This window comes from Colobus angolensis, unplaced genomic scaffold (genome assembly GCF_000951035.1).
Source record: "Colobus angolensis palliatus isolate OR3802 unplaced genomic scaffold, Cang.pa_1.0 Scaffold170, whole genome shotgun sequence".
Classification (NCBI taxonomy): domain Eukaryota; kingdom Metazoa; phylum Chordata; class Mammalia; order Primates; family Cercopithecidae; genus Colobus; species Colobus angolensis.
In genome coordinates this window covers 3,100,936-3,127,771 of record NW_012114822.1, presented here as the reverse complement: position 1 = coordinate 3,127,771, position 26,836 = coordinate 3,100,936, and the positions used below count along the sequence as shown (strand labels likewise).

General features: G+C 53.8%; 1 protein-coding gene across 8 annotated transcripts in view; it reads left to right on the top strand.

Moving 5' to 3' along the window:
* The window catches only part of KCNAB2 (potassium channel, voltage gated subfamily A regulatory beta subunit 2), a 109,456-nt gene that overhangs the window by 58,876 nt on the left and 23,744 nt on the right, over positions 1-26,836 (top strand). For 7 of the 8 annotated variants that reach the window (XM_011938292.1, XM_011938295.1, XM_011938293.1 and 4 more), the window contains 2 exons: positions 21,147-21,190; positions 22,106-22,143. In XM_011938292.1, coding sequence (XP_011793682.1) covers positions 21,147-21,190; positions 22,106-22,143 — 82 coding nt within the window. Of the gene's footprint in view, positions 1-14,797; positions 15,010-21,146; positions 21,191-22,105; positions 22,144-26,836 lie in introns of those variants that run through there. The other variant, XM_011938291.1, reaches the window with a different exon arrangement.

Here is a 26,836-nt window from a genome sequence, read left to right as displayed (position 1 = left end):
AATCTCAGCACTTTGAGAAGCAGCCTGGTAAGCATGGCGAAACCCCATCTCTAAAAACAATCAAAAAATTAGCCAGCCATGGTGAGACATGCCTGTGGTCTCAGCTACACAGGCGGCTGATGCAGGAGGATCACTTGAGCCCAGGACTTCAATGCTGCAGTGAGCCCTGTTTGTGCCACTGCACTACAACCTGGGCAACAGAGTGAGATCCTGTCTTAAAAAAAGAAGAAGAATGTGACGTTATTTGGAAATAGGGTCATTGCAGATATAATTAGTTAAGATGGGGCAATGGGGCCGTTCAAGAATAGAATGGACCCTAATTCCTACGACTGATGTCCTTATAAGAAGGCCATGTGGTGATAGAGAGAGGAGCAATGGGTTCACAACCCAAGGAACCACGAGGAGTCTCGGTGTTACCAGTGGAGGGTGTCCATCTTGAGCAAAGAATTGGACAAAATGCACATACAAAGCAAGGAAAGAATGAAGCAACAAAAGCAGCCAGGTGTGGTGGCTCACGCCTGTAATCCCAACAGTTTGGGAGGCCAAGGCGGGTGGATTACATGAGGCCAGGAGTTCAAGAGCAGGCTGGGCAACATGGCAAAACCCTGTCTCTACTAAAAATACAAAAATTAACCAGTCATGGTCGCTCACACCTGTAGTCCCAACTATTCGGGAGGCTGAGGAGAGAGAATCACTTGAACCTGGGAGATGGAGGTTGCAGTGAGCCGAGATGAAACAGAAATACACTCCACAGGATTAGAGTGGGCAAGTGGCTCAAGAACCTGGATACAGAATTTTCTGATGTTTAAATACCTTCTAGAGATTTCCCATTGGTTACTTGGTGTACACCCTATGTAAATGAAGTAGTGGCCTGTGACCAATCAGAAGCTGAAGTGAAGTTACAAAGTTACACTTTTATGCAAATGAAGACTTGGCCCACGACCCGCCTGATTGGTTGCAGGAGGGGACCAAACAGAAGTATCTTCCATTTTTCATCTGCCACGCAGAAAAGGGGGCACCGTGCAAAGAGAGTAGCCTCTGGTTCTTTTGTAACTTGGGCATGGAAAGTTGGGGTTTTCCTTTTGACTTAGTTCTAGAAAGTCAGCAGGAATTGACCTGCAGTTCCCTGCCTCCAGACCCTGGTCTCCTGCCCCACCAGGAGCCACCAGACGCTGGAAGGGGCAGGAAAGGACACCTCACAAGGGCGTTTGGAGGGAGCCCTGCCCATATCTGGACTTCAGACTCTGGAAGTGGGAGATAAGACATTTCTGTTGTTCTAAGTCCTCTAATTTGGGGTTCTTTGTAATGGCAGCTGCAAGGAACTAGCACAGGTGAGGAGGACATGTCTTTTATTTGCCTGGAGCCCTGAGGAAAATGTCTGAGCAGCCTCGGAGACACTGCAGGACCCACCATGGGGCTGAAACGCCCCTTGGGGATCTCCCTTCTCAGGGAGTGGAGGAGACCAGAAGGCAAAGGACCCCCCTTTTTTTTTTTTTTTGAGTTGGAGTTTCACTGCATCGCCCAGGCTGCAGTGCAGTGGCACAGTCTTGGCTCACTGCAACCTCTGACTCCCAGGTTCAAGCAATTCTCCTGCCTCAGCCTCCCGAGTAGCTGGAACTACAGGGATGCACCAGCACACCTGACTAATTTTTGTATTTTTAGTAGAGGCAGAGTTTTGTCATGTCGACCACGCTGGTCTCAAACTCCTGACCTCAGGTGATCCGCCCACCTTGGCCTCCCAAAGTGCTCGAATTACAGGCATGAGCCACCTCACCCCACCGACAAAGTCCCTTTAGCAGTTGATGGGCCAAAGATTGTTGTTACACCCAGGTCGGGGTGAAGAGGGGCGGGGAGAGTGGTGGCCTCACTCTATCTGGTGAATTTCATTTTGCTGCACCCAGGTTGGTAGGGGGTGGGTGGGGTGCCCCGTGACTCAGACCACCAGTTATTAAAGATCCCAGATAAATTTATTCCATGGTGACCTCTTCTCCGTCAGCAACTGGGCTGGGTCTCCATTAAACTTGGTCTTAAATATGAGTATAGAAAAGATGATACGTGGGGATTGGCACTGCCCGGTGCCGCAAGGAACCAGTTGTTCCCCTGGCCTGGGCGTTTCATCAGCTGAACTGAACCCCAGCTGGTGGAGGTGGCCAGCAGCATTCCTGTTACACTTCCCCATTTTTTTTGAGACAGAGTCTTGCACTGTCGCCCGGGCTGGAGTGCAGTGGTACGATCTTGGCTCACTGCAACCCCTGCCTCCCAGATTCAAGTGATTATCCTGCCTCAGCCACCCAAGTAGCTGGGACTACAGACGCGAGCCACCATGCCTGGCTATTTTTGTATTTTTAGTAGAAACAGGTTTCACCATGTTGGCCAGGCTGGTCTCAAACTCCTGACCTCAAGTGATCCACCTGCCTCTGCCTCCCAAAGTGCTGGGATTACAGGCATGAGCCACCACCCCCAGCCTACACTTCCCCATTCTTTAAGCTGTCCTCAATTCTTGCTGTTAAAAAGAATTTTAAGATGAATTTTTAAATCCACACAGCCCCTGTGTAAGCATGAGGGAGCAGGGTGAGGGCAGCTGGCCTAGCACCCACTTCCCCTCCCCTGTGGATGGTAGGGTTCAGAGATGTGGCCTCAGAATGGCAGACCGGAAGCTGTGACCCGGCCCACGCTGTGCTGGCCAGACACCAGCCCTCAGTTCAGCTGTGTTTTCTCTGCTCCCCGTGGTGCTGGGAGTGAACCCAAACTCCCACAAGGCTCTCCGGGACCCTAACCTGCCTCCTTGGTTTCAACTCGGACCCCTCTCCCTCCTGCTCAGGAGGCTCCGGACGCCGTCCCTTGCTTCTGTATCCCCAAAGGGGAACTCGTTCCATCTGCAGGGTCCTCAGACTTTGTGTTCCCTCTTCCTGGAGGGTGCCTCCCCAGACATGGCCTGGTTCCTTCCCATTGTCACATCTAAGCTTGGTCCCCAAAGAGACTGTCCCAAGCACCCACTCTAAACAAGCACCTACGAAGTCACTCAGAAGCCCCTCTCCTGAACGAGTGTCTTCCTCACCCCTCGTCCATCTCGGTTGCCTTGCTCTTTGCCCATCTGCACTGCTTTGAGATCAGAGCTTTGTCTGTCCCTGGCACCCGGAACACCCCCAGCCTCTGTGAGTTTAGGTCGGAAGGCGCTACGTGGTCTTGGTCTTAATCCACTTTCCAAAGCACATGTCTCGTTCTGGCTGTGTCCTTGATGGTGGGAAGACAGGACTGACTGGAAGCTGGTCTGAGGCTCTCTGTGTAGTCCAGGTGTGGATGGCAGGGAGCCTCTGCAGTCCTTGGGCACTGACCCTTGGTCATGAACTCCTGGCAGGGCAGGAGTCCTGATTTCCTGTGCTTTCTGACTCTAGATCCCAGGCTCTTACCACAAGCTCAGGTTCACCAGGAAGTACTTGGTTGGTTGCCAAGTTCATTGAGCAGACTGTAGTTGCTCAGTTAACCATAGGCCGTCACTTCCAGCTGGGCCTGCCAGGGAAGGCTTACTGGAAAAGCTGGGAATCCAGGTGTGTCTTAAAGGACAGACGGGAAGGAGGGCACAGAGGGCAGGAGGAGGGCTGGAGGAGGGGCAGGAGAAAAACAGCAGAGGCCAGAGGGAGATGGCAGGTTAACCTGTCTACAAGGCCAAGTGCATCCTGGGAAAGAGGGGTCCCCAAGAGACAGGGTCCGTCTTGGGAAAGATCCTGTTTTACTTTCCTGAGACTGCTGTAACAAGCTGGGTGGTTTACAATAGCAGAAACCTTTTCTTTCCCAGTTCTGGGAGCTGGAAATCCAACACTCACATGCAGCAGGGCTACACTTCCTCCGAAGGCCCCAGCAAGGGTCCTTTTTGCCTCCCCCAGTTTCTGGTGATGCCAGCAGTCCTGGGCATTCCTCAACTTGTGGCCACATCACTCCAATCTCTGCTTCTGCCCGCCCATGGCCATTTTCCTTTTGTGGGCCTCTGTCTCCAAATCTCTCTCTCCTTATAAGAACACCAGTCATGGCCAGGTGCAGTGGCTCATGCTTGTAATCCCAACACCTTGGGAGGCTGAGGTGAGTGGATAACTTGAGTCCAGGGGTTCAAGACAAGCCAGGGCAATGTGGCAAAACTCCATCTCTACAAAAATTGACCAGGCATGGTGGTGAGTGCCTGTGATCCCAGCTACTCACGAGGCTGAAGTGAGGATCACTGAGCCCAGGAGGCAGAGTCTGCAGTGAGCCAAGATCGCACCACTGGCACTCCAGCCTGGGCAACAGAACAAGACCCTGCCTCAAAAACAAAAAGCAAAAAACAAAAACCCAGTCACTGGATTAAAGGCCGACCCTAATCCAGGACCATCCCAACTTAACTTGTTTACATTTGCAAAGACCTTGTTTCTAAATAAGGTCACACTCACAGGTATCAGGAATTAGGATCTCAACTGTCTTCTGGGGACACATTTCAACCTGCCACAGGCCCCAAGGATTGACTCAACACCTTGAGCCTGCGAGGACATCCCTGAGTGTCCTGGGAGGAACCCAGGCTCCCACCAGCTACCTGTGTGACCTCAGACAAGTCCCCTGGCCTCTCCATGACTCGGTTTCCTTACCTGGAAGGTGGAGACCAGGGTCACTACGTCAGAATTGTCCTGAGGACTAAATAAGCTCCAGGTGACATAACTCAAAGCTCCAGGCTTGGCTCCTTGTGGGAGAGAAATGCAGGCCCTTCCGGTCCCTGGGAAAAGGACCTTCCCACCCAGCAGTAGCTGTCCAGGCACCTGGACCATCCTGTCTATCCGTCTTGGGGTCTCATTCGTGCACCTAGTCGCGCTTAGAGATGCAGTTCAGTGCCGCGCAGACAAGGGATGGAGGCATCAGGCAGGGCAGGAGGGCGGGAGGCGAGCAGCCAGTCATTCTGGAAGAGCTGCGGGGCCAGACGCAGGGGCTGGGAGAAAGCCAGCTGGCAGGCCCAGTGCTCTCCGTGAGGGCCTGCCCAGGACCGTGGCTGGCAGCTGTGTGGGGCCTGTGTCAGGGCAGGGAGGGCTTCTGCTGGCAGTGGGCACCACGTTGGAGACTTGGTGGTCATGGTCACCCCAAGCCTGGAAACAGCATCCGTCTGCAGCCCCAGCCTCTCCAGCCCCAGCTTCCCTAAAGGGACAGAACAGCCCTTCCCTCCCCGACAGGGCTGCTGAAGGAGAGGTGGGAGGAAAGGCAGAGAACCAAACTCCTGCACCAAGTGGTTGCCTTGTCACCGATCATTGATGTGCTAGGTGTGTCTGGAGCTGGCCTGGCAGCAGGAATCATGGGCCGTACCTGTTTTTCCTGTTTTTTGCTATTTTTTGTTTTGAGACAGGGACTTGCTGTGTCGCCCAGGCTGGAGTGCAGTGGTGCAATCATAGCGCACTGCAGCCTCAACCTTCCGGGCTCCAGTAATCCTCCAGCCTCAGCCTCCCTAGTAGCTGGGACCACAGGCACGCACCACCACACCCAGCTAATTTTTGTATTTTTTCTTTTTTTTTGAGACGGAGTCTCGCTCTGTCGCCCAGGCTGGAGCGCAGTGGCCGGATCTCAGCTCACTGCAAGTTCTGCCTCCCGGGTTTACGCCATTCTCCTGCCTCAGCCTCCTGAGTAGCTGGGACTACTACTACTACAGGTGCCTGCCACCTCGCCCAGCTAGTTTTTTGTATTTTTAGTAGAGACGGGGTGTCACCGTGTTAGCCAGGATGGTCTCGATCTCCTGACCTCGTGATCCGCCCATCTCGGCCTCCCAAAGTGCTGGGATTACAGGCTTGAGCTACCGCGCCCGGCCAATTTTTGTATTTTTTGTAGAGATGAGTCTCACTAGGTTCCCCAGGCTAACCGGGAACACTTTGGCTCAAGCGATCTACCCGCCTTGGCCTCCCAAAGTGCTGAGATTATAGGTGTGAGCCACTGTGCCCAGCTATACCTGTTACAGTGCAGATCCCCAGGCCCTTTCCTGGAGATTTGGGGCATCTGTCCCTAGAGGCTCTTCAGTGGTCATTGTTGCTGGTCTTGTTACATCTCAAAGGGTGCTTCAGAGGACGGAAGGAGGAAGGGAAGGAGAGGTGCTCGCTCGGGGCCGGACAGTTGCATGGGAAACAGCAGCAACTCCCAGCAGAGCCAGCCGACTCACAGCCGCGGGCCGCCTTCCCGTTTCTGGGCTCCTAGAGTTGGAAGTGAGTGTGGGGCCATGAGGTCCTGGTGAGCAAGAGGAAGGCGGAGGAACTGGCTTTGAAGACCATGTAAAGCTGGTTTCTGGGAAGCACACACACGGCCTGGAGGAACTGGCTTTGAAGACCATGTGAAGCTGGTTTCTGGGAAGCACACACACGGCCTGCAGGGGGCCTTGTCCTAGTGTCACCTGCAGCTTCAAGGTGTGACGCCAGCACAGTCCACTCAGCCCAACCACAGAATGGGCCCCGCCAGGGGGATGTGCACTTTGGGCAAGGCTCGCATGTCCTGTCGGCGGTCCTGTGGCCTCCTCCTTCCCTCGGCCTCTCACTGTCCCTCCGTGTCAAGTCCCCCACCATCTGATGCGCCCTTTGACAAGGCCAGTGGGTCACCCTACTCCAGACACAGAACCTGCTGCTGCCTCACAGACTCCTGCCATCTGCCCTCCTGCCCCTGCTCTCAGGAGAAGGACACTCCTGGAATTCCGCATGGAGCCCACCTTCTCCCTGGAGCCCTACCATACTCCCTGGCACCACCGACCCACTCTCCTGCTGGCCGACTTGGCCTTGAACACGGTGGCTCAGGCCTTTCCCAGGGACCCTTGCTTCATGCCCCAGCTGAAGGAAGCCATACTCACAGCACTTAGCCCCTATGGGGTCTTCAGCTCTTACTCAACTGGTAGACTTCTCCTCTAGGAAGGCCACCAGGCCTGCCTCCTTTTGTTCTTAGAAACTGCTCCTTTGGGGCAACCCCTTAACTGTTCAGCATCCTCTGCCCTTCCTTGGGCAAGAAGCCACCTTTGGATGTAAATCACACTCCGTTTAGCATGGACAAGGCGGTCTCTGCAGGATACAGAACCTCAGCCTCACTCTCCGAGGAGATGCTGGAGGCTGTGCTTTTAAAAGCCATATCAGATCAGGCAGGGTGGCTCACGCCTGTAATCCCAGCACTTTGGGAGGCAGAGGTGGCTGGATCACTCAAGGTCAAGAGATCAAGACCATCCTGGCCAACATGGTAAAACCCCATCTCTACTAAAAATACAAAAATTAACTGGACATGTGGCATGTGCCTGTAATCTCAGCTACTCGGAAGGCTGAAGCAGGAGAATTGCTTGAACCCAGGAAGTGGAGGTTGCAGTGAGCCAAGGTCACGCCACTGCACTCCAGCCTGGTGACAGAGTGAGACTCCACCTCAAAAAAAAAAACTGCTGCATCTAAAACCTTCTCAAGGACTTGAGCCCTCCACAGGCCTCGTTCTGTGCATAGGAGCATGTCTGCCCCCTTCCACTGCGAACCTATTGCCATTGTGGGGGAGGAGCTGGCTGGCCCCAGTTTTCCGGCCTCTCCAGGCCCTAGGGGGACGCGTGGACCCCAGGCACTGAGCCAGAAGCCTCCGCTGCAGGGATGCTGTCTGTGGTGCACTCCAGGGACACAGAGCAGAGCTTTTAATTGGGGGTGGTTGCCCTCCGATGAATCACAGCAAGAGCTAGCTGCTTCATCTTATCAACAGCAGGTACCGGAGAGACAGAAGAAGAATCAGAACTCAGTTATAGGTTGAAGTCAACCAGCCACGCTCCATGCCTCTGACCGAAGCCTAGCAGCACGGGGCCGGGCAGTGGCTCACGCCTGTGATCGCGGCACTTTGGGAGGCCCCTCAGGACACTAAAGACAACCTCACCAGAGAGAAGGTTCTCCCTCTGATGCACAAAACCCCAGGGTGCTGGCCTCATCCTCAGCTTGGCTTTCTGGGGCCTGTGCTTTGGAAGGAAGATTGTGGAAGGTCTGGATTTCCCACTTGGACAAGAAGGATTCTGCATTAGTCAGGGTTCTTTAAAGGGACAGAACTAATAGGATAGATGAATATATGAAGGAGGGTTTATTAGGAGAGTTGACTCACACAGTCACAAGGTGAAGCCCCACAACAGGCCGTCTGCAAACTGAGGAGCCATGAAGCCAGTCCAAGTCCCAAAACATCAAAAGTAGGGAGGCCGACAGTGCAGCCTTCAGTCTGTGGCTGAAGGCCTGAGAGCCACTGGCAAATCACTAGTGTAAGATCAAGAGTCCAAAAGCTGAAGAACTTGGAGTCTGATGTTCAAGGGCAGGAAACATCCAGCATGGGAGAAGACTCAGCCAGTCTCGTCCTTTGACGTTCCTCAGCCTGCTTTATTCTAGCTGCACTGGCGGCTGGTTAGGTGGTGCCCACCGAGATTGAGAGTGGGTCTGCTTCTCCCAGTCCACCCTCACAGACACACCCGGGAATAGTACTTTGCATCCTTCAATCCAATCAAGTTGACACTCAGTATTAGCCATCATAGATCCCATCTCCTGCTCCCTTCTCAGAGTCCTGGGTTTGGGACAGCAGGTGCATGCTGCACACAGCGGGACCTAAGAAAAGGCATTCTGTGGGGGATGTGAAGAGACTGACATACTTGGGGCCACACAGGTGATGCACCTGGAGCCACAGCAGGTGTCCCTCCACCCAGCCACGCCAGCTGTGCCCAGCGCAGCATGCCAAACACTGCGCACAGCCTCCTGCCGTCTGAAACTAGCCACAGCATGTCAAGCCCACCTGTTTATGACGTGAACTCACAGGTAGATACAATTTCCAGGCTGAGGCGCCCCTCTCAGTCCCTTTGCCTTCACTGGGGTTTGTGGGGGGCCCTGGAGATTGAGCCTGACAAAGCCCACTCCAGAAGCAGTTGGTGTTGGGGGCTGGGGCCTGGCAGCCGGTCCCCGGGAGCTAGTCCTCAGGACCACCCCAGCAGGTGCTCAGGTGTGTACAAGTCCTCATCGAGATGGAGGAAGCACCTCCTCTGACCCCTGTGCCCCATTCCAGGAGGATCCTCTTTAGAATCCTGACACTCACTCCCACTATGCCAGTGCTGTGGGACGATGGGATGAGTATCTGAGCTCAGAGCTCCCTGGGGAACCGGGACACATGTGCTGTGCCCACAGGGAGCTGCCACTCAGAGAAGGCGGGCAGGAGCCCGGTGGGTTTCAGAGGCTGGCCAGATGCTAGAATTTTCCACCTGTCCAAAATGGGTTGAGCCAGGCACGGTGGCTCACATCTGTAATCCCAGCACTTTGGGAGGCTGAAGTGGGCAGATTGCTTGAGCCCAGGAGTTTGAGACCAGCCTGGGCAACATGACAAAACCCTAACTCTACAAAAAATTTTTAAAATTAGCCGGGCGTGGTGATCCCAGCTACTCATGAGGCTGAGGTGGGAGGATCACCTGAGCCCGAGAGGTCAAGGCTGCAGTGAGCCATGGTCGTGAAACTGCACTCCAGTCTGGGCAACAGGAGTGAGGCCCTGTCTCAACACAACACAGAAAAGAAACAGACACACACAAAAATCCAAACAGGGTTGAGACTTGCAGTATTCTTAGAAAGTTGCAAGGATTAGACAGGAGTGGAAAGCTAAAAGCTTACAACCTTGACCTGAGCTTTGCGCATTTCAGTGTCCTCGCAAAGGGCCTCTCCTTGCAGATGCATCCAAGTTGGGATGAGGAGGAGATCCAGACATGTGCCGATTGACTTCTGTTCTCTTTTATTTTTTTTTCGAGATGGAGTTTCACTCTTGCTGCCCAGGCTAGAGTGCAGTGGCTTGATCTCGGCTCACTGTAACCTCCGCCTCCTGGGTTCAAGCAATTCTCCTGCCCCAGCCTCCTGAGTAGCTAGGATTACAGGCATGTGCCACCACGCCCAGCTAATTTTTTTATTTTTAGTAGAGACGGAGTTTCGCCATGTTGGCCAGGTTGGTCTTGGAACTCCTGACCTCAGTTGATCCGCCCACCTCTGCCTCCCAAAGTGCTGGGATTACAGGCGTGAGCCATCGCGCCCAGTCCCTTGGTTAAATATTTTAAAGAAAAACTGGAAGATTTTCCCTGATTATAAGAGAAATATGCATTCCACAATAGAAAATTTGGGAAATATAGAGAAGTCTGAAGAAGATAGGAACCCCCCACCACTCCCTCCTGGAGACCGTTTAGTGTATCTCCTTCCTGGGTGGGAGAGGTTTTCAACACCAAGGACTGCTTGCTGGGACTGGTGGCTTTGTCTGGAAAGGCCCCCTCTCCATCTCCTGCTTTCTGTCCCCGCACATGAATGTTCCAGGCTTCCCTTGTCTGGACGATGTCATCAGAAAGACACCATCCCAGATTCTGGTTGATACAGAGCAGGCTTCCTCAACCTTGGCAGCACTGACACTTGGGCTGGACAGTTCTCTGTCAGGGGGCAGCATCCGTGGCCTCTGCCTACTGCCAGTAGCACCCCCTGCCCAGTTGGAACAACCAAAAATGCCTCCCTACGCTGCCCATTGTTCCCTGGGGAACAAAACCCCACCCAGGTGACACCCACTGATACAGGGTAATCATCTAGGCCACCCATTTTCACAGGTTATAACATAATATAATGTGCATAATGCAAAAATTATATTGAATTCTTTTTAAAATTACCCCCCACCCCGCCTTATTACCAAAAGGATTGTAGGTGACATTGTTAAATTAATCTGCTACCATGCAATTTTTTAAATAAATAATAGGAAATATGGGGAAAATGGAAAATAAGGATAGGCTAGTAAATTAAATCGGCGGTAAAAGTAAAATACCAGAGTCACCCACTAGCTGGCCAGGCAGTGACTGGCGAGGGCTGTGTGTTTTATATGGACTTTCCACAAAGAAGAGACCCACTGTTTGCTTAGAAGTCAAGTGTCAGCCGGGCGTGGTGGCTCACGCCTGTAATCCCAGCATTTTGGAAGCCCGAGGCGGGTGGATCACCTGAGGTTGGGAGTTCGAGACCAGCCTGACCAACTTGGAGAAGCGCTGTTTCTACTAAAAATGCAAAAAGCCGGGTGTGGTGGTACATGCCGGTAATCTCAGCTACTCGGGAGGCTGAGGTAGGAGAATCACTTGCACCTGGGAGGTGGAGGTTGTGGTGAGCCGAGATTATGCCATTGCTCTCCAGCCTGGGCAATAAGAGCGAAACTCTGTCTCAAAAAAAAAAGAGTCCAGTGTCCCTAAAATTTCTACCTTGGGTTCTCAAAAAAGAACACAGTGTGAGCTAGGAAACGCCATTCCCCCAGTAAGTGGACATTTGTCAAGCAGCTGTTTGTGTCCCTTAGTATCATATCATAAGGAACGTAAGTTAGTCTTTCCTGGGTCCATTGATCCAATATTTATTGAAGGCTTTTGAGCATGTGACATGGTGCTGGACGCGTCTCACTAGGCCAGCGCATGCACTGTCCGAGCTGATGTCAAAAGCAACTCCAGGTTCAAAGGCGGAGAAACAGGAAGGGCACTTCCACAGGGAACAGCAGGAACAGAGGCCCAGACGGTTTTCAGGGAGGTGACTTTTTGCAGGGGGAGGGGAACAGCTTTATTGAAATATAATTCACATGCCATACAATTCATCTAATGCAATTGTATGGGATTAATTACAATTGTATGGAATTAATAGCAGTATGGAAAACTGCAATTCAGCAGTTTTCATTATTCAGAGCTATGCAAACATTGCCACAATTTTAGGATATTTTCATCAACCCCAAAAAGAAGAGCCATACCCTTCAACTCTCACTCCCCATTCCCACCGCCTGCAACCACTCTGTCTCTATGGATTTGCCTATTTGGATATTTCTTTTTTTTTCTTTTTTTTCTTTTTGAGACAGAGTCTCACTGTGTCTCCCAGGCTGGAGTGCAGTAGTGCCATCTTGGCTCACTGCAAGCTCCGCCTCCCGAGTTCATGCCATTCTCCTGCCTCAGCCTCCTGAGTAGCTGGGACCACAGGCACCCGCCACGACGCCCGGCTACTTTTTTGTATTTTTAGTAGAGATGGGGTTTGACTGTGTTAGTCAGGATGGTCTCGATCTCCTGACCTCGTGATCCATCCGCCCCGGCCTCCCAAAGTGCTGGGATTATAGGCATGAGCCACTGCGCCTGACTTTTTTTTTTTTTTTTTTTTAGACAGAATCTCGCTCTGCTACCCAGGCTGGAGTGCAGTGGTGCAATCTTGGCTCACTGCAACCTCCGCCTCCTGGGTTCAAGTGATTCTTCTGCCTCAGCCTCCCGAGTGGCTGGAATTACAGGTGCCTGCCACCACGCCCAGCTAATTTTCTTTTTTTTATTTTTAGTAGAGGTGGGGTTTCACCATGTTGGCCAGACTGGTCTGAAACTCCTGACCTCATGATCCACCCACCTCAGCCTCCCAAAGTTCTGGGATTACAGGCTTAAGCCACCGTGGATATTTCATATGAATGGAATAATATGCGTTCTTTCATGAATGTCTTTAACTTAGCATCATGTTTTCAAGGTTCATCCATGCCTGTGTCAGTACTTCTTTTTTTTTTTTGAGACAGAGTCTTGCCCTGTCACTCAGGCTGGAGTGCAGTTGCGTGATCTCTGGTTTTGGGCTATTGTGAATAAGGGTGCTGTGGACATTTGTGTTGAAGTTTTTGTGTGGGTGTATGTTTTCAGTTCTTTGAGGACACAGCTAGCAAGGGAATTGCTGGGTCGTGTGGTGAGGCCGATGACATTTTACACTTGTTGACTAAAAGTCTTGTGAGTCTCACTTAACGCTGTGCTACTTAACGTGCACCCCGGGGGTAAGAACACCCCTGGGGAATAGTAAGATGCCAGCCATTGTGGGATCCGATGATTTGCCAGAGCACAGAGAATATGTAAGGAAGAGGTAGAGGATTTCTGCGTCTCACTAGGCCAGCATGCGTAGCACCACTCAAAGCTCTTGGTAGAAACACTGCCTTCTGGGCTGGGCCTCAGAGAGCTGATTCTGTAGGTCGGGGCTGGGGGCCACCCAGGACCCGGCCTTTGTAATAAGTTCCCCTGACGTGATCAGATGTTGAACAGCCCTGCCCTAGACAGTGAGCGTCGTGAGAGCAGGTGCCCCATGGTACCCAGCAGGCAGCCAGAGGCTCTTTGAACAAATCAATATGATCCTTTTTATAAATAGAGAAGGAGGCTGTTGAAAAATTCTGTAAGATAGTCTGAGCAAATTCCATCTTGGCCCTGGCTTTGCACATGTAGGGGAAGTAGGGATGCTAAGAGCTGCTGCTGCTCACACCCTATAAAGAGCCTCCAAGTAGGGACAAGGGTAGGGGGCAAAACACTTAACCTGAGCCGTAGGTAGGGGCCAAAGGTGGAATGGTGGCCATCTGTGCCTTTTCAGCAGCCCATGAGCTCCCGGGAGGCCAGGGCTGTGGCCTTTGAGTCCTGGAGTCCAGCCTCAAGAAGGGGTGGGCTGTGCACAGGGTTGCCTATCCCCTATCACCCCACCACCTTCCAGTGCCCTTAGCACCTCCTGGCAGGACAAGAGGGGGCCCAGAAGGCAGCTCGGGCCAGGACCCACCTGCAGGGTGTGAAGGGGACACTTGGGGTCAGGGCAGAGCCAGCCCCTCCGAATGCTGAAGAGGATGAAGTAAAGTAGGGCAGGGGCCTGCTTCATTCAACCATTCACTCACTGATTGCAGGGTATTTATTGAGCATCTGCTGTAACCTAAGTTTTACTGGGAGTGTTGGAACCTCTCTGTCCCTTTGACCCCCACGTTTCCTTCCTTGGGCCATCTGTGTCGTTATCATCAAGACACAGTGGCTTCTTCACATTTCTGGTGATGTTGCTTCTCCTTGTGCCAATCCCCCAGTGGATACCCCACTCTCCGGAGTGAGAACCCCAAGGAGGTGCCGCTGGGCATGCACCAGGGAGGCTGTGACCGGAGTGGGCATTGCCTTGCTTGGAGCTGGCTGCCTACAAGCTCAGCCATCCAGCCTGCGGCATCCACCCTGGCTGCAGTGCCTACCCAGGCCTCAGGCCAGTCCTGGTCCAGCAGCTGTCAGCCCAGAGCAGCCAGCGATGGCCTCGGGGGACCAGCCAAGGCAGGCGGCTCATGCATCCTGCTTCATTAATAATGAATGGCCAGACATTGCCCGCGCCTCTCCCGGGTCGCCTCATTGACTTGGTGGGAGCCTCAGCCGCCCACGGCACGCAGAGCCAGGAGCTGGATCCCAGGCCCCCTCAGAGAGACTCAAGAAGCACCAAGAAGCAGCTGCTCCCCAAGACCCCCTGAGCCGCTGCCCAGGAGAGCAGTCACAGCAGCCCTGCGCAGCCCCCAGGCTATCACCTCCGGCTCCAAGAGTGGCACCAGAGAGAGCCCTCCCTTCTCCGGTCCACAGAAGGCAGCTGTGCTCGTCACCCGTCACTCATCATCAGGAGTAACTCGCAGCCCAGCCCTGCCCAACACTTTTGGAGACTACTGGGCTGAGGACTTGGGCAGCCAGAGCTGGACAAGGGTGGGGACAGAGGAAGGACCTGCAGAGACAGGAGAGATGTGAGGGGAGGAGAAAACACACCCCCCCCCTCCCCGCCAGCCTCCAGCCGTGCTTCGAGCCGGTCTTCTGTAGCTCGGGTCTGGAAATGTGACTCCCTGCCTCGGAGCTGTGCAGCCTTCGTCCCCACCGTTGCCTTCGGAAATCCTTGGCTTCCTTGGCTTCTGGATAAAGTCTTGTCCTGGTCAGGGGAGAAGAGTTTCTAGGGGACAGATGGCTCCTGAGCCCAAGGGAACAGGGGACGCAGCCAGGATCTGAGTGCCCGGCCTCAGCATGCAGGTGTCCTTCGTGTGCTCGGAGCACAGCCTCAAGGGCCGGGGCCCTGAGGATCGGCTGGGCCGACCGGCGGCCAGCAGCCCCAGCCTGGGCACCCGAGGCCGCTTCCGCGCCGTGGCCATGGTGGCCCGGAGCCTGGGACAGCTGTCGGTGCAGAGTCTCCCGTGTGCCGGTGACACCAGCATGAAGCAGCATGGGATGAAATATAGGTACGGGGGCGCACAGCTTTGCAGGGTGGGGGCTGACCTCCCGGCCTCCCCAACTCCCCACCTCCTCACTTTCGAGAGCGCATAAAATCTGCAAATCCCCGTTTGTCAGACTTGGGCAGTTTGTGCTGAGGGCTGGGAGGGGCTGTGCTTAGTACTTGGTGGATGCTGAGAAACAGCGTTGAGAATCTGGTCAGTGCGAAGTTTCTTTCTTCCCATTTCAGGGGGAGACGGTGAGGGCGCCGTCTTCCTTCCTTCTGCCTCTGTTTTCTTTCTGAGGGTCGTTTACAATAGCCAAGCCGCCAATGCTGCCTTTTCCTGGGGAACCCTGAGGCATGGGCCACAGGGGCCCCCAACATCCTCCTGCCCTCCCCTGGGCACACAGGCTCCACAAGATGCCCTGGGGGTGATCCGATGTCTTTCCAGCCAGGCCACCGTGACAAACATCCGTTTGATAGTGAGGGGCCGTGGGGTGAACCCTGTGATGGAACGAATCATCCTTCCTCCACCTGAACCAGGCCCGGGGCCCAATTCCTCTAGCAGGCGCGACTCTTGCTCCAGCAGGCACAGTCAGCCAGGCCACATCTGGAGTTTCCCAATGGTCCGCCCAGGCACCTTGCTTCCCTCCACCTGGGCTCAGCCCCCATCTGACTCCAGGTGCTGTGACTTGTATGTGGGGAGGATGCTAAAGCACTCATGTCAGGAGCAGGGCCTCCCTCCCCTTCCCTGCCGGGGCCTTTCTCAAAGGATGGTGGAATGTGCCCAGGATGGAAAAGGAGGGTCCCAGCTTTGTACAAAGGGTCCTGGGAACAGGGTTGTAGTGGGGGGACAGCCTTCCTCACTCCCTGTGTAAGTCTCTGAGTCCAGAGCCTTGATTGCGTCCAGAACCATCCTCCAGGGATAAAGGAAGTCTCCGCAACACGTGGTCCGCAGAAGCTGGAAAAGCTAAGTTAGGTCTCTGGTTCCCAGGTTTCTTGGGAAAGTTTTCCCAAAACAGGAACTGAACTGGGGACAACTGTGCTTTTCAGTGACCTGAAACAGGAGTGCAGGCCACCAGCGTCAGAAAGAGCCACGGACTGTTCCCATTGCATTTGGGAATCTTCTGGGTTTATAGCTGGTATTGGTGCCAACCTGAAAAGCATTGTGAGTCCATCCTGATGCCTGAGCTGTGTGGCTTAAACCTCTGCAAAACCAGTGCCTGAGAGTTGGGCCTCGTGTGAAAACTGCGTCATCTAAGCCAACCCATTCTGGAGGTGAATTCTGGGATGACTCTGGGGTCCTGCATCCACATTCGTGTCTCTTCCTTCCCTGTGTCCCAGGAGGGTGGGATATGCTTTAATGAACCTCTGGGCTGAAAGTGTCTAATCCTCTAAGCTTAATGACAGTCCAGAATGGAATTCTCTGTTTTAGAAGCTCTGGAGTTTACATCTTTTGTTAAGTAGGGATCAAAAGCTAGAATTAGGGGGCCAGGTGAGGTGGCTCACGCCTGTGATCCCAGCACTTTGGGAGACTGAGGAGGGTGGGTCACTTGAGGTCAGGAGATTGAGACCAGCCTGGCCAACATAGTGAAACCCTGTCTCTACCAAAAAGTACAAAAATTAGCTGGGCATGGTGGTGCGCACCTGTAGTCCCACCTACTTGGGATTCTGAGGTGGGAGAATTACTGGAACTTGGGAGGCAGAGGTTGCAGTGAGCCAAGATCACGCCATGGCACCCCAGCCTGGGTGACAGAATGAGACCCTGTCTCAAAAAATAATAATAATAAAGCTAGGAGTGAACCAAACATGTATACATATATTTTTTGGTTTAGATACCTATTGCCTTCTGTGACTTTTATGTCAGTCTTCGGATCTCAAAGGAGTTAAAAGCAGGACTGTTTCTAAACATAAGGCACTACGTAATTAGACAGTGTGGCTGTTAACACTGTTTCCCTCCTAAAACTCACTGAGGAGTGGCTCTCCAAGAGGGTGAGTCCTCACCACGCCCATGTGTGTGCTTATGTGTACATGCACACACGTGCGTGCTGGAGGCAGAGAGGGCGAGACAGGGCAGTGAAGGGAGGTGTTCCTCGAGCTGGCAGGTTTGCAGTCTGCAGACCAGAGTTCAAATCCCAGCCCTAGCACTCTCTGAGGGACCCCATCTCTCCAATGGAGTTGCAAAAGAGCCTTATACCTGGCTAGGCCTGGGAGCTTTCCTTGCTATTGTCACGGCGGGAGGTAGGTTCATAGCCCTGTAGGATGAGGTGCAGTTTCACAGGGGCTGAGATGGGCCTGGCAATCCAAAGCCTGTGCCATTGGGCACCCCCGCCCCGGGCCTCTCCCATCCTGCTCATGCAGTACCTGCTTAATGCGTTGCTGCACAGGGACTGTCCCAGGGCCACAGCCAGGGTGCAAGTGAGGGGCGGGAGGGACTGAGGGGGAGCCTGATCCCAGCCTCCCTGTGACTCTGACCTCCTCCCTGGGAAGCTGGCCCTTCGCAGTAGTGTGCTCCAGGCACAGCTGTCCAGTGATGCGCACAGTCCACAGGTATTAGGAAACTAAAGGTGCATGGCCAGTACCAGGCACCACATTCTTGCCCAAGGGCCTAAGGCATACTCAGTGTGGGATGGCAGGAGGCCAAGCCTGATAAGTAAGGGAGGGGCCAGCACCTGGTCCCGAGAGTCTGACCCCAGGGCCTGGGCTTCTCACCCCTGAATTAATCCCCAGCATCGTCCCAAACAAGCACTCCCTGGGACCCTGCCACTGCCAGCTCCAATTAGAAGACAAAGACTGGAAGCCCAGCCTGTCCTTAGGGAGCCTGGAATCTGGGAGCAGGGCAGGCGTGCAAACAGATCATCACTGCACAGAGCAGACAGGCGAGCAGGGCACTAACAGGAGCCGTCCCACCTGCCTTCCTCCGGGACCGGCTAGCCAAGGCCACGGTGCTTGCCCTTCACCCGATCACAGTTTTGTCCTCTGCCCAGGTGGCTCCAATGAAAGGCCCCAAACTCCTCTTTGTAAAATGACCTGTCATTTCCCGGGGCCTTCCAGCTCTGGCCCTTCCCAAGACTGCAGTGCAGTTTTTAGGGGTGTGCAGCATCCAGGGGCTCCACGATGGGCATGGGCGCTCCCCTCCGGCAGAGGTTGTGCCTGTGAGTCCTCACTGGGCGTTTTCCAGACCCCAGGAGAGACAGGAGGCAAGTTAATGAAGACCAACAGTATTTGGGTTTCGAGATGTTTACCGCCTGCTTCATTAGGATGTCAAGTTTTAATGATGAGGAAGAAATCGGTAGGAAATGGTTTCTGTGTCTGGGAAGTTGCAAGTGCAGCAGGCAGCAGCCCCGTCCAGACCCGGCTGAGACGTGTGCTCCCCACCCCACGAAGCAGCTATGCTTACACAGCGTTCAGCCTGGAGGTGCCCTGTCCCTTTGCATCCCTTCTCCCGAGGCCTGGCAGCGGATGGCAGAACCAATACCATCATTTTCACAGGGAAACAAGTTGAGCAGAGTAATTGTGGCATCACATGGTGCCCTAGTTTTGTTAAATTAGTCCTGTGGGTGGTGAGTGGAAGAGCGGCTGAACCTGGAGCCCACTCGGGGAAGCGGGCCCATTTCCCGCCAGTCAGACCAGGAACAGATATGGAATCAGGGGCAGGGGCAACTTTTGTCAGCCCTCCCCAAACTGGCGACCAAGGGGCGCCTCTTCTCTTCACCCCAACCTGGCCTTTAGCAGAGCCTCTTTAAGCAACTGCTCCCCACAGTCACTCATAGACGTGGTTTTGCAGAAGTGGGGGCCTGGCCTCCCTTCTCCATGCCCAAATGTGTCTAGACCAGTGGGGTCCAGGGCTCTGTGAACACCCAGATGTTGCAAGCAAGGTTCTGAGGGCGTATGTATCTGGGCGTTATTTCCAGGCTTTATCTGTTTTTGCAAAGGGGTTATGACCCCAAAGCAGCCGAGAGGCACTGGTCAGAACCTCCAGCCCTTTGCTTCATTATTGGACTCCTACTAAGCAACTTTATAATTTCTTACCACAGTTACTTTCTAGCCAGCATGGGGGAAATTAACCTAAACTTCTAAACTGACCAGGCTCATGCAGAATGTATTAGTGATACAGTCAGGCTGTTCTCCCCGGCAGTCGCAGACATGAGTTATTCTGGCTTGGAACATGCCAGCAATGGAGAGGGTACTATCAGATTATTTCTTTGATGTATAAGGAGGAAAAAGGAAACTTCAGTTCCTTTTTAGCATGGTAATAGTTAAAGCTTATTTGATTTGTCTGTTGTTTTTGAATAAGAAAAGGTCACCCTCCTGCTGTCTTTGGGAAATGAGACACATGAGTCAGTGTCCTATAGCCTTCTGTCCTCACGGATCTCCTTCTGTCCTCATGGAAGCCACCATGAGAAAGGCAGCCTTTTCTACATGAACCCATTCTACAGATGAGAACACTGAGGCATCAGGCCACTCCATAAAATGCCCGGAGTCCTCCAGCCAGGAAAGTTGAACCAGGATTTGGGCTCTGGCTTCAGAGTCTCTGCCCATAGCCGCCGCCCGGTCCTCCCCTTTCCTGAAAGAAAACTCGCCTGTTCTTATATTCTCCTTTAGGGAAAATCCCAGCTCTGCCTACAGGAGCAATAGCTGGCAGCTGGACTGGCTTTAATGGGAAATTAAAAAATAAACCTAGGCCATTTTAAAGTACCTTCAATTTGGTGACACGTTCAGCTGTTTTCAAGCTGCTTAGTAGTAGTATATCCACTCGTGATAGAGGAGTCCAGGAGCCTTATAACCAGGGAAACCGAGGCTGGGAGGGACAGAGTGGGCTCATGTCAGAAGTCGGGGGGTCAGAATGAGGCTTGAGCCCCATGCCGCCTTCCCAGGGGCCAGGCTTGGACAGGAAGAGGATTAACTGAGGACTTCGCATCCTCCGAAGTTAGAAGTGTCATGACCCCAGGGAAATGCAGGGCCCTTGGGCCAGGAGGCTGGGCCTCACCCGCTGGTAACTCATGGCTCTCACTCCCCACCTCCTAGAAGCAGCTGCCCCTTGACCACATGCTGGCAGCTGGATCCCACAAGGGAAGTGGAATCTGACCCCAGATGAGTCCAGGCCTGGCTGCAGCTGTGAGACCCACCCGGCCACTTGCCAACTTCACCATCTGGGCAGATCACGACCTGCTAAACAGGCTGGGGGTGGGATGCACGCCACCATGGTGGGGAACGTAAGCTGGGAGCCAACTGCCTGGGTGGGATCCCAGCTCCTCCGCCTGCTGGGCAGGTCTCATAGCGTGGGAATCGATGTCACAACAAGCAAGGCGCCCGCCACGTACGGCTCCCAGGAGGATCTGGGGACGGGATGCCTGGGGACCGCCTGGCCTGCTGCAATTCCGTGGGCTCCCAGGTGACCTGTGCCAGGACAGACCAGCATGCCGGTCCTCAGCAGAGGGCTGCCACCCTCCTTCACCTCCTAAGGATGGTCATGATGGCCCAAGGCCCGTTCCTGTGAACCCTGGGATGCACCGCAGCGGGTAGGTGCCTCAGTGGCCCTGGGAAGGAGCCCGGGCAGCTGTGCCTGGTTAGGAGGCCTGCGCTACCAGGCTCTGCCGCGGCTGTTGGGCCTGGTTCTGGCTGTAACAAAGGAAGGGCTGGCCTTGCTTAAGAACTGGCAGCCCCATCATGGAGCTCCCCGCACCCTGAGGGACAGATGCACAGGCCATGTGGTCCGGTGCACAGGACGATCTCCTGCCCTAGTCTCTGGAGACAGGAAGAAGAGACACAAAATCAAAATTGTGGCCTCAGAGAGGAGGGAAGAGGCGGCTTCTCTGCAAGGGGCACCACATAGATGGTGCCATGGGGCTGAGACCAGCCCGGTTTCACCATAAAACAGCGTCCCTCTGCATTTCCATCTATCCTCGAGACGACTCTGCAGATCCCCAGTGGGCACCAGCAGGGCCCGTGCCAGCAGCATGGTGTGGGCTGGGGGCAGTTGGCACTTCACCCCTGGGGTGGCTGAGCAGAAACAGCTCTCTGAAGGTCCCCGGTGCCTTTCGGAGCCTCCAAACACACACTGACTGTTGGGGGAGTGGTTGGGGGCTGGCCCTGGCAGGACCTGAGCCTGGCTGGCGGGGTCCTGCCTGGGTGCTGAGAACTCACGTGGCGTTTGTTTTTCAGGAACTTGGGCAAGTCTGGTCTGCGGGTCTCCTGCCTGGGACTTGGTGAGTGTGGTGGTCCCCTCCATCCCACCAGAGAAACAGGCTGTGGGGGGGCTGGACATGGGCTGAACTGGACACCCCTTGGGAGGCAGGGTGGCCCAGCCTTTGGTACTCCCCAGGGAGTAGCTGCCCAGGATTCAGGGGGGCTCGGTTGCCGTGGCAACAAAGAGGCAGGTGGGAGGGGGCCTGGGATAGAGGGAGAGAGAGACACAACCTCAGCAGAGGAGGTGAGGCGGATACTAGGGGCCCCTCCATACACGGTCCCCACCCCACACCACAAAGTCAGAGGCCCTTCCGGCCCCGGGAGTGCAGGGAAGACACCTTACCTTCCACGGCAGGCTCAGCTTATGCACCCCTCCTGGAGCGCCATTGGATTGGGCCCTTTTTCCTCTCCTGTCAGATGCAAGGCCTGTTTCCAGAACGTGCAGTGCCCATCTCCCCTGTGCATGCAGTACACACACCCCACACACACAGCGCCCACTGCAGTATATATACCCTGCCCCCGACCACCGCCCACTGCCCTGACACCGCCCTGCCCGCTCCGTCCCAGCAGGAGCGCGCAGATGCAACTGTCAGACCTGGTGTGTTTTCAGAGAGGCGTCCCTTGTGCCTTTCCTTGCAGCATGTGGAGCTACCTCAGCACAGCTCTGACAAGCATTTCAAAAGCCCCAGACCTGCTGGGCCCATAGCCAGCAGCCCGCCCTAGAGACTTTCATCCCCTCAGTTTAGTAACCCCAAGAGAGCAGGACTTTCTCTGAAGGCCGGTGTCCACGCACACCAAGGACACCCTGGCCACAGAGCAGCACAGAGGGACTCCTGTGGCTGCCCCCTGGGCCCTGCAGCCTGAGGCCTGAGCACCGACGGGAGAATCTGGCTTCCTGCTGGGTCCCTGACTTGAACCCCTGTGTCTCCTTCCAGGAACATGGGTGACCTTCGGAGGCCAGATCACCGATGAGGTAAGACGGGGCTCTCCCAGCACCCCAGAGCCCAGCATGGGCTCACCAGAGCACACGGTTAAGTCTGCTGCAGGGACCAGTGAGCACGTGCTCCCGGGAGCCAACGCGGCAGCCTCCCTCCCTCTTTCTGTTCTGCGAGGGCGCCCTGCCCCAGGGGAGAGTAGAAAGGTGAGCCAGGTGGCTGTGGCCAAAGGGAATGCCGAGTCTGGTGCCATCACCCAGCAGTAGACGCCTCGGGCCTCAGCATGTCCCTTAAGCTCCCCAGGACTCAGATTTCCCACACGCTTGACCCCCATGCCACAGTCAACGAGGAGAGTTCAGGGTGCACATGCTTTCCAAATTCTGAAGCTGGATGCAGATCCTAGCCGCCCACATGCCATGGAGACTCCAGTAACTATCTGTTGAGGTCATGTGGAATGCAGCCCCTGCAGTGCTTGCTGCAAGCTGAAGAACCCGAGATCTGCATTTCACCCAGCATCCACCGTCCATTTCCCAGCTGCCGCGAAGCATGTGGATCGCAGTCAGATGTATTTTGTTGCGGGAAGTCAGGGACCCCGAACGGAACCCCACCTCCGATGTATTTGCTGGGGCTCATGTCCCCACAATTGGAACAAGAAAGCGAACACTAAGGAAAAGCCAGCTTGTATGCTGCCAGCGCCTCTGGGTCTCTCGGAAGGGCAGGGACAGCACACGCCCAGACATGCTTCTGGACAGTGAGGCAGCATCTCAGAAATGAGAGCGGTGGCATTTGCTCAGACAGCTCTGGGCATCTGCACAAGAAGCAATTTTCGCGTTTGTCCTACTTAGTACTTGAAAGGTTGCGTTTAAAAATTGATCGGCGAATTGATGTGAGACTTTGTTAGCTGTGATTGCTCAGATTTCCAAGGGAAAGCTTTGCTTCTATCAAAATTTAAATGCATATAGTTTGTGTTTGGGGTCACTTTTATCTTTTTTTTTCTTTTCTTTTTTTTTTTTTTTTTTTCGAAAGGGTCTCACTCTGTTGCCCAGGCTGGAGTGCAGTGGCGCGATCTCGGCTCACTGCAAGCTCCGCCTCCCGGGTTTATGCCATTCTCCTGCCTCAGCCTCCCAAGTAGCTGGGACTACAGGTGCCTGCCACCAAGCCCAGCTAGTTTTTTGTATTTTTTTAGTAGAGACAGGGTTTCACCGTGTTAGCCAGGATGGTCTCGATCTCCTGACCTTGTGATCTGCCCATCTCGGCCTCCCAAAGTGCTGGGATTACAGGCTTGAGCCACCGTGCCCAGCCCACTTTTATCTTTAAGACAGTAGCTGATCAGGTGTGTTGACTCACACCTGTAATCCCAGCACTTTGGAAGGCTGGGGCGGGCGGATCACCTGAGGTCAGGAGTTCAAGACCAGCCTGGCAAACATGGTGAAACCCCATGTCCACTAAAAATACAAAAATTAGCTGAGCGTGGTGGCAGGTGCCTGTAATCCCAGCTACTCAAGAAGCTAAGGCAGGCGAACTGTGCGAACTGCTTGAACCCAGAAGGGAGAGGTTGCAGTGAGCTGAGATCATATCACTACACTCCAGCCTAGGCCACAAAGTAAGACTCTGTCTAAAAAAAAAAAACAAAGACAGTAGCTGATTATAGGATGATTTTCCCCTTGCTTTGAAGTTGCTGGATAGGCGCTATCTCAGGATCTCAGGGTGAAGTCTGGAGTTATTAAGGCAAAAGGAATTGCCTTACCTTAGCCCACCAGATGGGTTCATATGAGCTCGGGGGCCCATATGGTTCAATCTGAATCAGCCTTGCCTGACTCGGCCTCGTTTCCCTTTCGATGTGGTGTCTAAAGCAGGATGGGAGAATTCTGTAGAAGGGCATAACTTCATTTCCAAACAATATTAGCTGGGTGGCCTGTGATGTCCTTGTGGGAAAGATACAAGCAGACAGGCTAGACCCACCCAACGAGATGACGTTTTCAGCAGCAAACCAGGCACCCCCTCAGAGCATTAATGAATGGCCCAGTGGCAGCCCCGCTGGCCCAGACCTCTGCAGTGTCTCCATCAGGAGCACAGTGATGGACACGTGTGAAGATATTGGAGGTCATTTCTAGATGACACCAAGTTGGAAGGACAGAGAATAAAATAGATGGCAGAGACGGGGTTCTGAATGGTTGTGGCAGGTGAAAATGGCTTAGCAAAGGAGCAAGACAAATTTTTGTATTAATCCCACAGTTAGTGTCAAAAAAGAAATCAATATGTCTAGAACAGGGGGCCCACCTGGTTGCGGTTCAGATGAAGAGGATTTGTGCACTTCAGGTTCTGTGGCTCAGTCCAAGCCAGCAAGGAAGCAAGGACCGTCCTGGACTGCTTTGTTTGTTTTCAGTTTTTTATTACATATATGAAACATAAAATTTGCCTTTTTAACCATTTTTAAGTGTACAGTTCAGTGGCATTAAGTACATTCACATACTGTGCCACCCTTACCAATATCTGTTTCCAAAATATTTCATCACCCCAAACAGGAGCTCTGCACCTTTAGACAATAACTTTCCATCCCCTGGTCACCTCTAATCTACTTCCTGTCTATGAACTCTGCAGGCTATTTGTATAAATAAAGTTTTATTGGGACATAGCCACGCCCATCATTTACATGTAGTGGCTGCTTTTACTCCACAAGGGCAGAGCTAAGTAATTGCAACAGAGACTCTGTGGCCCACAGTGCCTGAAGCATTTACTATGTGGCCCTTTACAGAAAAGGCTTCACATCCCCTGTTGTATGGGCCGCAGCAGCTGTGCCCTGCAGTATCTGCAGGGTTGTTGTGTGAACAGCAGCTCAGCCAGTTCTATGCCATGCCAGGAACCAAATGAAAGCTTGCCCAGGGATGGAACAAACCACCTGGTGAGGCAGGAATGACAGCCACCCTCACATGGCACAGGGCAGAGTCCACAGTTTGTAGGACACCGTCACATTCTCAGCCAGTGCTCCCAGGAACCCATGAAGGGATCAGACCACGCTAGGGACCCTAAGATGACACGACGCCTGTCGGAGCCACCACCACGGTGGTTTCAGGTCTCCAGCCCTCCTGTTGTTCGGTGCCCTTTCTGTGGCCTCACACTCCCCATTAGAAGCATGTGTTCAAGACAAGCCAAACAATAACAATTTAATAGAAGTAGTGGCTGAGAACCTTACACTTATTATCTTACCTAATCCTCTATCAACCCAGGGAGGCAGATGCTATTCCCAGTTCAAGGAAGCTGAGCCTCTGGCCATAAACAGGTGCAGAGGTCTCACCTGGCCGCTGGCCACGGGGCATTCCACCTGGTGCTCTTTGCCTCAGCACTTGTGGCCAGAGCTCAGCTGTGGGGTAACCGTACTGGAGTAGGGACAGATTCCTTGTCGCCCCAGATGGGGGTGACAGGGAGGTGGCCCGTATGTCTCCTGAGCTTCCTTCTGACTTCAGTAACTGGGACCCAGATACTGGAAGGAACAAAAAGTCACAAAATAAAGGCTCCATAAAATGAACCAGGATGCAGCCACAGAGAGGAGGTCTTTAGAAGTCATGTTTTAGGTCTGGGGGCGGTGGCTCATGCATGTAATCCCAACACTTTGGGAGGTCGAGGTGGGAGGATCACAAGGTTAGGAGTTCGAGACCAGCCTGGCCAATATGGTGAAACCCCATCTCTACTAAAAATACCAAAAAATTAGCCAGGCGTGGTGGCAGGCACCTGTAATCCCAGCTACTCAGGAGGCTGAGGCAAGAGAATTGCTTGAATCTGGGAGGCAGAGGTTGCAGTGAGCTGAGATCGTGCTACTGCACTCCGGCCTGAATGACAGAGCGAGACTCCATCTCGGGGAAAAAAAAAAAACAAAAAACTCATGTTTTGAAGGACAGCATGGGAAAGTCCCATGACAGCAAATGGAAAACGCAGCCAGTGTAGACAGCAGCAGCGTAGACAGCAGTCTGTGGAGTAGAGCTTCAGTTTTCTAGGGAAAGGGCAGAAAAACCTGGAAGAAAAATTACAGCAAAATCATAGCCATAAAAACATAAATAAATAAAACAGTGAGAAAGCACAGCCCCACAATGCCGTGAGCCCCTCCCTCTCTTTCCTGCCTCTGGTCCTCCCAATCCCAGGCACCACCCTGGATGCGGCTGGAATTGTATGGTGGCTTCTTTTTTGCTGTGGGACAGGATAGTGTCGGTGTCTGCCATGCCGGACCCTGCTCATCCAGCTATCTGCATGCCCTGGGAGGTCTGTGATGACCACAGGTTTCTGCGATTGGTCGGGCTTTCCTCCCCGGAGGGAACCAGGCGTGCCCAGGGCCACTGTGCTCTGGAGTGGAGAGCGCCGAGCCCTTTGTTCTGGTCTGTGAGCAGGAGTGGGAGGCCTCCCGGTGGGCAGAGCAGAGCCAGGAGCAGCCAGGTCCCCGCCTCAGGCTTGCGGAGCCCCTGCTTAGCGCCAGCTTCCTGCCTGCTCCCAGCCTCTTCCCAGTCACTCTCTTTCTAGAGAGGACACTTTCTCCAGTGGTCGAACGTGCTGTGGAGAGGGTGTGAGCTGCCTGTGGCTGGCGTAACAAATAGCCACCAATGCATGGCTGAAAACAGCAGCAACGTATTCTCTCACGGCTCTGGGGGCTAGAGATCCAAACTCGGTACCCCTGAACCTAAGTCCAGGAGTCAGCCAGGCCGGGCTCCCTTCTCCAGGCCAGTACCCTTCCTGGCCTAAGTC